The 14,812-nt window shown below is 38.8% G+C and overlaps 2 protein-coding genes across 2 annotated transcripts; both read left to right on the top strand.

Moving 5' to 3' along the window:
* Positions 1-3,220: 3,220 nt before the first annotated feature.
* LOC102709427 lies at positions 3,221-4,969 on the top strand. Its single transcript, XM_040520117.1, has 4 exons — positions 3,221-3,449; positions 3,542-3,617; positions 3,693-4,274; positions 4,677-4,969. Exons 1-3 carry the CDS (start codon positions 3,300-3,302, stop codon positions 4,043-4,045), a joined length of 579 nt encoding a protein of 192 aa, XP_040376051.1. The 5' UTR covers positions 3,221-3,299; the 3' UTR covers positions 4,046-4,274; positions 4,677-4,969.
* Positions 4,970-5,815: 846 nt separating this feature from the next.
* On the top strand, positions 5,816-14,772 carry LOC102709139 (chromodomain-helicase-DNA-binding protein 3-like). The gene is given in 23 exon segments (XM_040529970.1): positions 5,816-5,843; positions 6,327-6,437; positions 6,533-6,640; positions 7,247-7,375; positions 7,464-7,583; positions 7,669-7,770; positions 8,360-8,436; positions 8,507-8,559; positions 9,032-9,110; positions 9,191-9,469; positions 9,843-9,907; positions 10,322-10,551; positions 10,554-10,724; positions 11,022-11,146; positions 11,310-11,502; positions 11,609-11,697; positions 11,848-12,017; positions 12,091-12,245; positions 13,024-13,139; positions 13,270-13,382; positions 13,522-13,639; positions 13,716-13,743; positions 13,826-14,772. Coding segments are annotated over 23 exon segments (3,288 nt in total). The 3' UTR covers positions 14,455-14,772.
* Positions 14,773-14,812: the final 40 nt, after the last annotated feature.

Here is a 14,812-nt window from a genome sequence, read left to right as displayed (position 1 = left end):
TTAATTTATAAGTATAATTTTTATATACATATTCTTAGCGGTTTAAAAGTTAATGCTGAAAAATAAACTATGATAGAAAAATCAAAATCAACTAAAATTAAAAATTTAAATTTTAGCTTTTATGCATAAGGATAAATATAAATAAAAAGATAAGATTTGTCACGGTGGCAAATCCTTTTTCTCTCCAGCAATTCTCCCTCTTCAATCCTTTCCAATCTCCCATCTTCCTGCTGTCAAGCGAGATGGCGATGCCACCTCGAAATCGTCCCAAAAATTAGCCACGAAAAATCTACCTGGACGAAAACAACAGCCGCACGTCATCCTGCCGTGTCCTCAATCGGACGGTGGATACCAGCTCACTGCACATGTTCCCCGTGCGCTCCCCCGCACCAAAAAACCTTTCGGCCTTGTTCTTTTAGGGTTGGTTTGGGCGGGATAAAGGCCCAATACCCGTGGAAAATACCAGCCTGGGCTAATAATCCCTTGTGGCCCATATGTGTGTTCGGTTGGGCCGAGATGGGAAATATACTCCTCCCAACCCACGGGGGAGAGAAAAATCCCCCCCGAGCAACGACGCAGGGTGGTGCGCCGCCGTCTCCTCATCCAAAGATGGCGACCTCCCTCTCCCCCGTCTCGCGAGACCAAAGCACCGCCTCCTTCCTCCGTCGAAAAAGCAGCGCCATCACTGTCCTCCTCGTCTCCTCCCTTCCCGGCTCCCCTTTCCGGTCAGTACCCCTCTTCTCTTTCTAGAGTTTCACCTTGTTCTTCTCTTCTAGGGTTTGAGCTAATTTTTTCTTAGATCACGTCGAGCCGAGGAAAGGAGTGAGAGAGGTGTCGTTATCAGCAGCCAAGATCTTGTCGAGCAAGATCAGAGTTTGGATTCCTTGCTTCTGGCACACGGTGAGATTTAGCTAAGTTACATCTAAGTACCTATGGAAATTTGATGTGTACACGAAACTGCAGATGTTTACATCTAATCTCATGTATGACAGTTTACAAAACGTCATAATTAGTCCAACAAAAAATGAGGTCTCAAGGTCCTAGATATCTAGTAATGTTTTGTGACAAGCTAATGGTCTGAATCAGCCCATGCAATTTCATTTTCATTAGTATATCAGGATCGCTTGAATTATTTGGTCAGTTAGTTCCTGGATGATTTATATGCTTGGCCTAATCCAAACAAAGCGTTAATTCCTTACATTGATATCCTTGTGATTCTAGGAGGCAATATAATATTCTAATCGGGTACTATCTAGTAGGTGCTGCTTGTTGAATGATAGCATGCAGAGGTAGTTAATTTTTATTTAGCTGGTGTACAATAGAGTAGGAATTTATGTCGGTTTACAAACCGACTCTACATGTCTCTCTCTCTCTATATATATATATATATGAGTACTTCTTTGTGTTTCACTACTAATTATTTAATATTCTTTTTCTCACTGTTACTTAACTGTAGAATATATATAAATATTTAGTGCTCCATGCTAAATTACATATTTTATTTTTACATGCTTTAAATTATAGCGGTTCGATATTTTTCTTTAGTATAAAAATCATTTCAAGAATGGTCGACCAAATTAAAAAGAGGAGAGAAGAGGACGATGATATGATGCTTCTTATTTTGCCTGCATTGTATATGCTAGTACGACAAAAAGGCCTAGACATACCTCAAGGCTATGTGGTAAAGAGAGGCTCAAGGAAATTCTCGAAGGACATGAAATGGATTGCAAAGTTGCATTCCGTATGGAGCCTCATGTTTTCAAGACAATTGCGAATTATCTTAGAGAGCAGAATTTGTTAAAAGATAGTAGAGGTGTGAAGGTTGAGGAGAAACTTGGAATGTTCCTGTTTATGCTCTCGCACAATGCAAGCTTTCAAGTTCTGCAGTTTGAATTCAAGCACAATTCATCGCCACATCAAATCTGTGTTTCAAATAATCCCGACACTCACCTATAGATTTCTCAAGCTTCCTCATGCTAACCAAACACATTGGAAGATTAGAACAAATCCTCGCTTCTTTCCTTACTTTAAGGTGAATTTGACACTCAAGTACAAATAAATATCTAGTTCTTGACTAAATAAAAACTCATGTATATTTTCATCTTTTTCTTTCCTTGCTGCAGAATTGTATCGGGGCTATTGATGGTACCCACATTCCTATAACTATAGATGGAGAGAAGGCAGCTCCTTATAGGAATAGAAAAGGAACTTTAAGCCAAAATGTGATGGTTGCATGCAATTTTGACCTAAACTTCACTTTTATCTCATGTGGCTGGGAGGGGTCTGCAACAGATGCATAGGTTCTTAGATCAGCAGTGAATAGTGGTTTTCAAGTACCAAATGGTATTTTTTTTCTGGTGGACGGAGGTTATGCCAACACACCACAATTTATTGCTCCTTATCGTGGTGTCCGTTACCATTTAAAGGAGTTTGGACATGGTCATAATCGACCTAGGGACTATAAGGAGCTATTTAATCACCGGCACGCTATCTTGAGAAACCATATAGAGAGAGCTTTGGGTGTTCTAAAAAAGCGATTTCCCATCCTTAAAGTAGGTACCTTCCATCGGATAAAGAACCAAGTATGGATTCCAGCAGTCGCTGCGGTGTTCCACAACATGATCCGAATGCTTAATGGTGATGAGGGGTGGCTAGAAAACCAACTTGATAATATAGAACCAACTGATTTTGTTGACCTACCAGAAGGTGACAATGAATACCAAAATGATGTGGAATCTCTAAGCAATTAGATTAGTAGTGGGAATAATATTAGAGATACAATTGCTAAGAAGATGTGGCAAGATTATGTTAATGCCTCATAGTATTTTGGATCTGTATTATTTGTATTTATTTCGTTTTACGTAATCAGCAGCAATGTTGTTGACTCTTAGTAGAGAAGTTTGTTCTTGCTGATTCAATAAATTTCAGTACAATATTGCAATACAGCTATAATGTTTGGAAGAATTTCTCCAAAAGCAAGCTTATTACAACATAGGCATGTACAGAAGAAGGTTTCACCTAAGAGCTTCAACACGCAGAAGAAGGGACCGTCTCCAAAAGGTAGTGTCAAACTTGTTAATTTGAAATACTTACATTTCATGCTACATTTTTTTAATGCAATATAATTTTATTTAACAGCTCAACCATGTCGAGCTTCATAGAACCCAGGACTAGAAAAGGCGCTTATTGATTTACTACATGAACACAATAATCCACATTATCGATGCCAAAATGGATGGACAAGTGAGGCATGGAATAAAGTAGTCAAAGAGTTCCGTGAGAAACATCCCTATGTCACGATGACTAAGCAGCAGATACAAGACAAAGAGAAAGAATTGAAACGAGATTATATGTTGCTAAAGGAGGCAAGGAAACAAAGTGGAGCATCTTGGGATCACAAACGCTGCATGATCCTTGCTGATGATGCTGTTTGGCAAAACATTATTAAGGTGTGACATTTGAGTAGAGTTCTTTTATTCTCTTTGAAATCAAATATTATATTTATTCATGCAATTATTATTATGTTTTGTATCTTCTGCAGTCAAATGAGAAGGCTACGAAGTTCAGTAAAAACAAATCCTTCCCTCTCTTTGAGTCTTTAGGAGAGCTCTATGATGGTACATTTACTAATACATTTTCTTACATCAGATTATGCCTTGCTTTTTCTATGATAAAAATAAGCTTTTTTTTAGGACAAACTACCGAGGGAAACATGAATTTCACCTCTATTGAGCCATCTCAACATGCCATTATCACACAAGTGGACAATGGCGAAGAATACCTTGAGAGAAGTGATGCATTTCTAGATCCGAATTATGTTGTTGATGTTGATATGAACACTCAAGTTCAAGATCATGAAGACGATGGAATGGATCAAGAAACTCTACCAAGCCACATTCATACCTCCTCAAGAACAGATGGAGAAAACAATGTCAAGAAGAGAAAATTTGCTCCGAGGAAAAGGGTCGACAAGATTGCGAATAAGGCTAAAAGAAATGATGTCATTGATATGATAGGAAGGTATCTGGAGATGAGAACAAAATAATCTGAGGAGAAAGTTGCAGCTCTGTCCAAGGAGAGACGAGGCAAAGGAGGAGTCAAACAAAGTGGATGATTGCTCAATAAAGAATTGCATAACTGTTGTAGAAAGGATGGAAGAGCTATCAAATGAAGAGAAAGTCAAATCTTTTGGTGTTTTCAAGGATGCTCAAAATAGAGAGATCTTCATGAGTGCAGGACCTATGACCCGCCTTATGTGGTTAAGGACAATGCTAGTAAGTTTCTATTATGAAATTTAATTGTTGTACCACTTAAATCTGCCTAGAAATGGTGGGGGTCTTCGTCATCGTACTATACTAATTATCTTGCTAAATGTTAATTATCCTATCACACAAAATTTATATGCATTAAGCTAGCATGCACCGTCTGATCAATGTGGACTGGGCTATGAATTTTGTGCATTCTTTTATCTTGTCACCTTAGAGTACTATGTTGATTTCTTGCTTAAATGTTGTGATAGTCATGTGTGCTCTGAATTTTTGCAAGCATACTAGCTTAAACCTGCAGTCTATGGATCATCAGTCTTAGTAGTAGTAGAAGTTTGTATATTTGAAAAAGTAAAAGGCATTAGCATGAGCAGTCTCACTGGTTTGCTAATTGTTATTTTTCTTGAGCAGGGGTGATGGAGATTGCAAGATGACATATGCAAACAGGACTGGTACTTGGTCTATTGATCTGAATGAACCATGATTAGCTAATTTTGTTATTACCATAACCTGAAGTTGTACAGATTGCATCACGTTTTCCGTTGACTTGATTGGAAATGCAATTATTGTGAGAGTTGTTATGATGTAATAGTCATTCATTATCTCAGAGCTATGTATGGAAGAGTTAGTTGGTTAATGCTGAAAAGCCAGTGCATTTTCATACTATTTAAAACTATACTGAAAAATGAGTTGGTCAGGCATTGTGGATGTCTTCATTCTGAGAAATTTATTTGCTTATTTTTGGGTTGTTATTTTACAGATTGTGGACACTGTCACATATTTTATGTTTTTGGCAAGATTTAGAAAACATCTAATTTTCCTACAATTTTGTTACCTCTTTTGCACAATATTTAGTTGTGTAATTAGTCTTATTTTTGCTATTTGTAGTAGTGTTATTACTATCACCAGTACTAGGTGATGCTGGTTTATTTATTTTGGTCTGCTTTGGTATGCAGTTGATGCATCGTGTTATTAGATTTTATATTTTCCTTTGATTTTAGAATTATATATATATAAATTATTATATATAAGTCAAGATGAAGCAATCCCTACCATTCCCTGTGCTAGACTATTTGTATCCAAGGATTACACCTTCGTGATGTGAGGGAATTTGGTGAGTAGGAGGGGGTCAACCTAATCCCTCCTTCGATGGATATTCCCTAGGAAATTCATCCCACGTTCGAACAAGGCCTTTGGCTTTTTCTTCCCGCTCTCCACAAACCCCTCGCCCGGCCGCTTTGAATTCCCGCCCTCGCACCCTTTCTGTGGACCAGGTCCACTTAACACGGAGCCAACTCACCAGATAGGACCCACAAGTCGGCGTAACATATGTAAACGCCGAGTCTATCTAGAGGAGCTGACCTCGTAGACCTTCCCGCCTCTCAGCACACCGCGAGCTATTAAACCCGCTTCTCCTCCATTCTCACGCCTTGCACGCCGAAGCCATCACATCCGTTCTCTCTCCGTACTCGCGAAGCCACTCCACCGGGGCCGTCGTCTCCGCCGCTTCGAATTCGGAAAAGTAAAACCCTAGTCACCACGCGGCCGCGATGCCGCCGGCGAGAGGCGGGAGGCGTGGTATGGGGCGAGGTCGGCGAGGAGGCGCCGGCGGTAGGGCGCGCGGCGAGAGCGCGGCCGTAGACGTGGAGACGATCAAGCTCTGTGATGGTGAGTGGAGTGGATCTGGTTCTGGACGCGATCGCGTCGGTTTTGGGTATTTTGATCGGGTCTGTGATTGATTTGGTGTTTTGAGTTTTTTTTTGAACTGTGTGTTTCGTTAGTTCATGATTTTTTGAACCATGCAGTTGGAGATTCGGATTGTATAATGTGATTATTGATTTTTTTTGGTCGGATCAGGGTCGTAAGTAACGGCAATGCTGTTATACTATCTCCGATCGGTTCTGGGTGAGATTGGGATTTGGGAGCAATTTTTTCCTTGCATTTTTGCGTGTTTGGTGTGTTTGGAGAGACATTGCTGTATTCCGCGGTGAAGATGTGAAATACTTTTTTGATCGAGGTGTTCGAAAATCTGTAGCGTTCTGATACCCACATATTTGATAGATGATTTGAAACCAGATCCACAAACGAATCCACCCAATGAAGAAATCGCAAGCCCGGAGGTTTGCAATGTGGAGGACTGTGAAGCGAGCCCGCTCGGTGCCCTCGAGGAAGGTGAGACCGAAAGTCCAAATTTCTTGTAGGGTAAGGGGTTGGTGTTTTGTTACTATCTCCTCATTTCGTCTTAACTCTCATTTTGATTTAAGCAGATGAGCGGAAGCCAGCTTCCACTAAGAACCTACGGCGTCTTAGGAAGGCGATCGCAAAAAGCGATGCTGCAACCGCTAAGGAGCATGGTGCAGACACCGATGATCAAGGTGAGTGATGGAGTCAGCTGAAGTACCTCGAAATTACGGGTGTTATTTGTACTGTTAATGCGGCAATGTGGTTATTATTTGCATCATGTTCATCTAGGTCGTGTGTTTTAGAAATCACAACTCAGGCCATGTTTAGATGGCAAAATTTTTGGGGGAGAGGTCACATCGAACGTTTGACCGGATGTCGGAAAGGTTTTTTGGACACTAATGGAAAAACGAATTTCACAGCTCGACTGGAAACCACGAGACGAATTTTTTTGAGCCTAATTAAGCCGTCATTAGCATATGTTGGTTACTGTGGCACTTATGACTAATCATGTACTAATTAGACTTAAAAGATTCGTCTCAAGATTTCTCCCATAACTGTGCAATTAGTTTTTTGTTTCATCTATGTTTAATACTTCATTTAAATGTCCAAGAATTCAATATGATGTTTTTGGGAACTAAACAAGCCCTCAATATGCTATGAAAAAAGAGCAAAAATGGACACTATACAAAACTTCTGATGATGTTATTTACCATTCGTCGGCTGATAAAATAATTGTATAGCTATACATCATTTTTTGTTTGACTTTTGTTATTTAGAGTTTGGTATTCTCCCTGTAGCATGTTTCCAAGAGTTGGCTCCACGCAGAAGGTCCAAGCGCCTACGTTCCAAACAAACTGGAAAGAGCGATTTGGGTGGCAAGGACAATGAAGATGATGTATTTGCAAACAGCTGGAGTACCCAGGATGGTAACAATGTTATTTGCAGTTTATGCTGTCACGTTGATTCTGATGTATTCGTTCAGTTGAAGATTTACTCTTGGTCGATGTTTTACAGAAGCCAGGAAGTTTGCTCCAAAAAGGTCAAAGCGTCACAGAGAGAGACTTACATCTGATTATTTCGATGGTGAGGTGGGTCAAGACAAAGGCGCTCTGGGAAGTAGCTTGGACGATACTGGTATGGTTATAGACTGTTGAATTATTGCATGATTACTGATGTTCACCGAGCCTGCTACTACAATAGTAAAATTTGCATTATGCAGATGACTACAGTTCAGTTCCCCGCCGAGCATCGAAGCGCCTTCAGAACAGATTGTGTACTAGAAACCTTTCATATGTTGATGATGATAGTGACACCGATGATAGTAAGTGGACACCCTTTGTTATGACCGTTTTGATTAGAAATGGCTACCGTAATTGTCCACAGATCATGTGGTTTGCTTATTAATCTCGGTAATTTGGATAAAGGCTACAAAATATTGGCTAGCCAAAGAGGCATCTTGAAATGTTATGGATACAATTGTTTTAGAGGGGATGGAAGATGCTATCTATTTTAGTCAAATCATCCCTTTCAATAGATATCATCATCTGTGCATTGATGAAACTTTTTTTGGGAATACACATGAGAACTCCGTATGTTTTGTGTTATGATTGGTGGTTGTATACAAACAAAAGGGGTAAAAGGTAAAGAACAAGCAGAACAAAAGGAAGACAGATAGTTAGGGCAAATATATTTCGATTGTTGTGTAGTTGAGCAGACAACCGAGGGATGGCTATGCTAGACCGGGCCTGCCAATCACCAGTTTCTGAAACTTGCACCTTTCCTTTTTACATGAGCCGAAAGACCATACCTTTTAAGATCTAACAATTGAATCTATTCTTGTTTGTATTGCTAATATACAAATGGCATAACCTTCTTCAATCTTGTTACATTGTCTACTGAAATTACCACAGGTTTCAGGAAGAATAATCCATTAAGGAGAATGTCAAAGCGGCTACAAGAGAAACGAAAAGCTGATCAAGCTTCAGAGGTAAGTTGACTAATAGAAGAACTAGATCAATGGTTCATGATGTAATAAATAACTTACCGAGCATTTCCAGGAGAGTTGCACTGAAGCTTCTTCATGCAGTTTGATGGCTTCTTCTTCATCAGGTAATAACTAGTCAACTTATGATTGATGTAATAAAATGTCACCATGTTGCACCTTGCAGAATGTAATAAAATGTCACCATACAAATATCTAAAATACCTGGGAAATAATTTGTTACCATACATGCATGTGCATAGCACCAATATTCCATAGTCACATCAAACACATCCGCCATTGCTGATCACTTTTATTCAATGCATTTGTTGTTGCTTGCAGCTATGATATCGAATGAATTGACAACCTCTTTTTTTGCGTAATGATTTGAGTAGAACCTCAGTGTGCTTCTTGTAAAATTGAAATTCTGTCATGCATATTTGTTAAGAGCGATTTTACAGTCCTTGAGGAGGTACCAAAATTTCAGTGTAAAATTTTGGTACCTATGTACTAGGAGGTACCAAATTTTATACTAAAATTTTGGTACCTCTCAGTACCTACTCAAGTACCGTAAAATTGCTCATTTGTTAATTATATTTTTTTCAGATGACAAATTATTGCGGAATGCCATAAAATGTAGCAGACGTGATTCCAGTCGACCTAATTGTTTGATCTGTAAGGTATGTTGGCTGTGCTGATTTATTAATTTATAATTTTTTCGTCATTACAGTAAATCCTGACTGGCTTGGTTTATGCCCAGATTGGAATCACCTGCTCTTTTCTCATCCAATGCAAGAATTCAAATTGTTCTTGTACTTTCCACACCTTTTGTCTCGATCCTCCTTTGCAAGAGAGTATAGGCTCCTGGGAATGTTCATGGTGCAAAATCCATCTAGCACCATCAGCCAACGTGGCAGAAGTGTTAAGTTCCAAAAAAATTCAAAGACTTGTTGGACACAGACGAACTCTTATGGATTCAGATTTTCAGTATGAATTTCTTGTGAAATGGCAATCGCTTTCTCATTATCATGACTGCTGGGTATGTTAGCCCTCTTACTCAATCTATCTTGGTCTATTTTCCTTAACAATTTTCTTGTGTCTATAAAGAGACAATGTGTTTTTTTTTCCTGTAAGCATACTTGATCATTATATTAAGTTACAGAATTGCTATCCATGTATTATATATTGCAAAGTCTTGCTTGAGCTGCCTACACTTCTATTTCTATCTTCTTAGCACAAGCATACACTAATCTTTTGTGTATTGGCAATCAAATGCTGCAGCTCCACAACGATTGACTTACTATGTTAGAATTGTACCTTGCCACAGTCTGCCTAGTATTTATTATGTACTCGCTGTACTCAATGTGGACCCTGTAAATGCTGTTTCTAATACAATTATCTACTCTCTGTAGGTTCCACTTGAATGGCTTCATGTATTTGATCGTTTACGAGTACAGAGCTATCTAATGAAGAACTGGCAAGCCTTCTTATTATTGTTTTTGTTTTTATACTCCCTCTTGATTGTATTTCTGCTCATTAATTTCTTGTTAAAGCTATATCTGTTTTTTTTTGGTCAGTGCTGCTATTATTTTTTTTCCTGAATGTAGTAGTTTTGCATAATCTCCTAATAGTTAAAGATTTTTTTTAGAGAACTTAACGCTATTGTTTGATATCCACTATATTTTGTAACAACCTTCATTTCATTGGTAATTTAATAATACTAGCCATTGCTGATTTGCTACCTTTTCATTGACCAGTACTTAGCCATTCTGAATGAACAATACCATATTGTTGTTTACCATTTTTTAAAACAATTTCGTTTCTTTTTTTCATACCTGTTGTGTTTCCTAATGATAATACCACTGTACTGATCTGTGAAACATTACAACAGTTTGCCCCAGGAGATTTATTCAGAGGATCAAAGGAAACTAGAGTGGTTTGATGTAGATCGAGCCATAGCATGTCGGAGGAAGTCCCATTATGAAGGTTTATGTGATATCTTGGGTATTTTCGAGGATAATCAAGACCTCGATGAGTATGAGTTCCTTGTAAAATGGAAGGGTCTTGATTACTGTGAAGCTACATGGGAGCCATATTGTACTGATGGTGTGCAACACGCTGTTTCCTCTTTAAAAGGCACTAAAATGCCTCAAAAAGAGAGAGCATAAGCCAAACACATCCTGATGAATTGAAAATAGAGGAGGTGCACCGTGGTGCTCTGTACGACTATCAGCTTCAAGGTTTACAATGGATCTTAGATAACTTTAAAAGTAGGAGAAGTGTTATTCTAGCTGGTATGTTCATGAACTCTAAATCCATAATCCATTCATCCATTGTACTTGCACCTTATCAAATTATACTGCTCTATATACACATTTAGTGAATTATTCTGGTGTTGTTTTAATTGGGGTGTTTTGAAATAATCTGATTTATCATGATCCATGTTAACCGAGTAATCATTTAGTGTCTTTTACATTTTCTTTATTTCCTTGGCATTACATTTATGATGGAAAAGCATCTTGTTCAACTCTTACTTTCTTATTTCAAGGTGAGACTATGGTAATAGGAATTGTTCTCCTTTCTGTTGGCAGATGAAATGGGTCTTGGCAAAACTGTTCAAGTTGTTTGCTTTCTCTACCACATTATTAGGGGAGGTCTAACTGCATCACCAGCATTGATCCTTGCTCCAAAGAGCATCCTACTGCAGTGTGAAAAGGTCTGTATACAGTTATACGGTCTTCTGACATACTATATTGTATTTATTATTTAAATGAAATTTTAAATGTTATCTTGAATTCATGCTTCAATATCACATTGTTCAGTTCGCATAAATTTGGTTGTATTAATCTTGTTGTTTGGTTGCTTGTTTTGTTCTTTAGGAATTTGGCCACTGGGCTAGCGATCTTAATGTAATTGTTTATCAAGGTGACAAAGACTCTCGTAAGTATATCCAAGTCCATGAAATGTACTCTTCTGAAGGGAAACCTTTATTTGATGCTCTAGTCACAAGTTACGAGTTTGTCCAAATTGACAAGGCCGTTCTACAGAAATTCAAGTGGTCTTCGATAGTCAGTAAGTTTTTTTTTTCCTAAGATGTCCATTATTTAGTGTTAGCTTGCCCTGTATTGTGTCTGTTGTTTTGTTTTAACACTTGAGCATTTCGCCATTTTTACATCAGTTGATGAGGCTCACAGAATGAAGAAGCTTGACTGCAACCTTGCAGCATGCCTAAAACGATATTGCTCTGAATTCCGGTTGCTCCTTACGGTATGTACTCATATCTGACCTGTATAATTCTTGTCATTTAACATTGATTGTCCTTTAACATAGTCACTCTCACAGTGCATTGCAACTGCCTTTTCTTTTAAATAACTAACTACGTTCTTGTCCTTGTACCTCTTCTCTTTCACTGTACAGGGGACTCCGTTACAAAATAACATTATGGAACTATTTTCTTTGCTTCATTATATTGATCCAGATGAGTTCTCTGATCCAAAAACTGATGGGTTGTTCTCACCAATTGAATCTGAGAGGGATTTGACAATGGATGAAAAAATTGCTCGGATTCATGATATTTTAAAGCCTAGGTGATACTCTGAAATAAGAATTACATATGTTTAATATCAGTGGGCAGCAATCTTATTTTCTTGTTTTTCCCAGGATGTTGCGGAGAATGAAATCTGATGTTCTAACAGATTCTATGCCAATAAAGAAGTGGGTTCAAGTTCCCTGTGCACTTACTGATTCCCAGAGAGAACTTTACATTAATATTTTAGAGAAGAATTACACAAAGCTGAATAGTGCTATCCTGAATGGTGAGTTATTCATTCTGCTATCTTGTATGCTTTGATAAAGATGTAAGTAGATTCACTTTGTAAATTATCTTTGTCCTATGAATTGGATCACATGATATTTCAATATGGCACAAACAAGGTTTCTCAAAGGCAGTAATGCCTGACCAGTATATTATTATCATTTCAAGTGGCTGACAGAACTAAAAATTATCTGAATATTACTATTCTTTTGCAAATTATGTCTTAATAAGAGCCAATTTATTATTTGAGGACATAGAAGATGAAAGGCACATTATCAACAGGCTTTGGAAACCTTCAATAACTATGCCATTATTTTATTCTATGTATAACTGGATACCATACTCAGATTTAACAGTCTTGTGTTTGCACTTTTACAGGCAGGAAGCTCTCTGAACAACATTCTTATTGAACTCCGAAAATGCTGCAATCATCCTGTAAGTTTTTACATTCTATTTTTCTGATCAAACACAAAACTTAATTGGTTTTCTTAAGTCTAGGAATTGAGTGTTTTTGGACATTCTTAGATTTCACATTGACAGTGATGTGTGGGAGTGCTTATAGAGAATGTATTGTGCGTGAGAAGCTTAAAATTTATACTAGTATAGCAGTGTCTTAAACCCCATTCCTACATTCCTCCTGTCTTTATCTCAAGCCAACTGCTCTACCTTGCTCTGATGCTCGTTCGCCCAAGATAGCAAACTAATCATGAGGCTACCTGTTCAAAAGAAATACCAGTTTTTATGTGTGCTATACACGTTAAATTTTTGTGCTGCCCTAGATGCTAAAATTGTGTTCCAGTATCTATTCCCAGGATTTGAAGTTGGACAGCAAGCAAGCCAAGATGTGTTTCACTCACTTGTTGCTTCATCTGGGAAACTTCAACTTCTGCATAAGGTTCTCTGAGGACCTCGTATTGGTCCTTATATTGCTGTCATATTTTGGCACTGCATTTGAAGTTTAAACTTAGCTGGTGTTTTAATATTTTTGTGGGAGTTAAGTAACACTTCACAATTGTGAATGTCAGTTGCTTCCAAGATTGAAAGAAAGGGGAAATCGTGTGCTGATTTTCTCACAAATGATCAGGATGCTTGACATTCTTGAGGTTTTTCTTTGTTCCCTTGGGTACAAATATGCACGGTATGCTTCCTTCGTCTACCTTTCGTCTTACAATTTTGGTACAATCTGCTCCAGACTTTCTTCACTCTTTTTCCTCACTACCTGACAAATGTAATGCCATTTCTTTTTGGCCATTCCATGGCTGTGGTTATACATGCAGCATTGGACAGACACCACTCTCTGCTAGGCAGGAGAGCATAAAAGAATACAACAACAATGCTAGTGAAACATTTATTTTCTTGATGTCAACTCGTGCTGGTGGCCTAGGATTTGATCTGGTAATATATTATTGTCAATTGAAACTGTTAGCCTGTGAAGCCTCCTTGGATTAACATGCATTACTCTACTTTGCAGCCTGGTGCCGATAGGGTAATAATATACGGTAAGTGGTTTTTAATGTGTTTATTGCCCCTTCCCTGTATGCCTACTATCCGCCTGCACTGATTTGACTTTCCTATTTTTAGATCCTGATTTCAACCCATTTATGGACTTGCAAGCACAATCTAGGGCTCATCGAATAGGGCAGACCCGACCGGTGGTCGTTTACCAGCTCATTACAAAATGTACTGTTGAGGAGAAGATACTGCAGAAGTCAAAGCAGAAATTGGCAATTGAAAATATGTTGATGAACTCTTCCCAGAAGCCCAGTGCTGATGAGTTGCAGTCCATTCTACTTTATGGAGCAAAAACAATTGTGGACAGGAAGAAGGTCAGCGCAACATCGATCCACTACGACGATGAAGCCATTGAGAATCTCCTAAAGTTAGACCCTTCCTCTGGTGAGAAATGCTCGTCGGACAATAACGGTTATCTTGGTAGCATTGTGAGCTTTGCTCATGGTGTCGAGGATGAAGTACCTTCTTCCCCCAAGGTTGATGATCTGTGTGTTCTTAAGCCTGCTACTCCCAAGGTGGATCTTGGCCGTGGGAAGAGAAAAAGGAAAGTTGTCAACTACGCTGACGAGGTGGAGAATGAAGACAGTGACGATATGTATGCCCCGGAGGGTTCGTCGACTTCGGAATCCAGTAGCTCCGACGACGACGAAACTGACCGCGCTATGCAGTTGCAAATAGTGCCAGTACCTGACAGTTGATGAAGATTCATATTATCGTCTGTTCCTGTTCCATGACAGCATCAAAGGTCATCGTCGTATCTTCCCGTGTCGCCCTTTTTTGAAGTGATGGGTACGAATCCTCCAAGGAAATAGAAGGCAGCTTTTGTATAGTACTCTATTTATCTGTTAAGCTAGTTAGGCGGTTGATCTCGCTATTATGCGTTTTGAACTGTGCCAACCTTATGTAAGTAACCTGATGACGCATGATGGAAATCCATTAGATGGCATCCTGCCTGTGCTGGTGTTCTGGCTCGTTACTTTGTCGCTTTCAGATAAAATATGTCCATCTGCAAGAGTAGAGGCTATTCCCTTTGCACTCAGACACTCAGTCCAAAAA

The sequence above is a fragment of the Oryza brachyantha genome, chromosome 1 (assembly GCF_000231095.2).
Source record: "Oryza brachyantha chromosome 1, ObraRS2, whole genome shotgun sequence".
Lineage (NCBI taxonomy): Eukaryota > Viridiplantae > Streptophyta > Magnoliopsida > Poales > Poaceae > Oryza > Oryza brachyantha.
The sequence above is the reverse complement of the archived record's forward strand: the minus strand, read 5'-3'. Positions and strand labels throughout refer to the sequence as shown.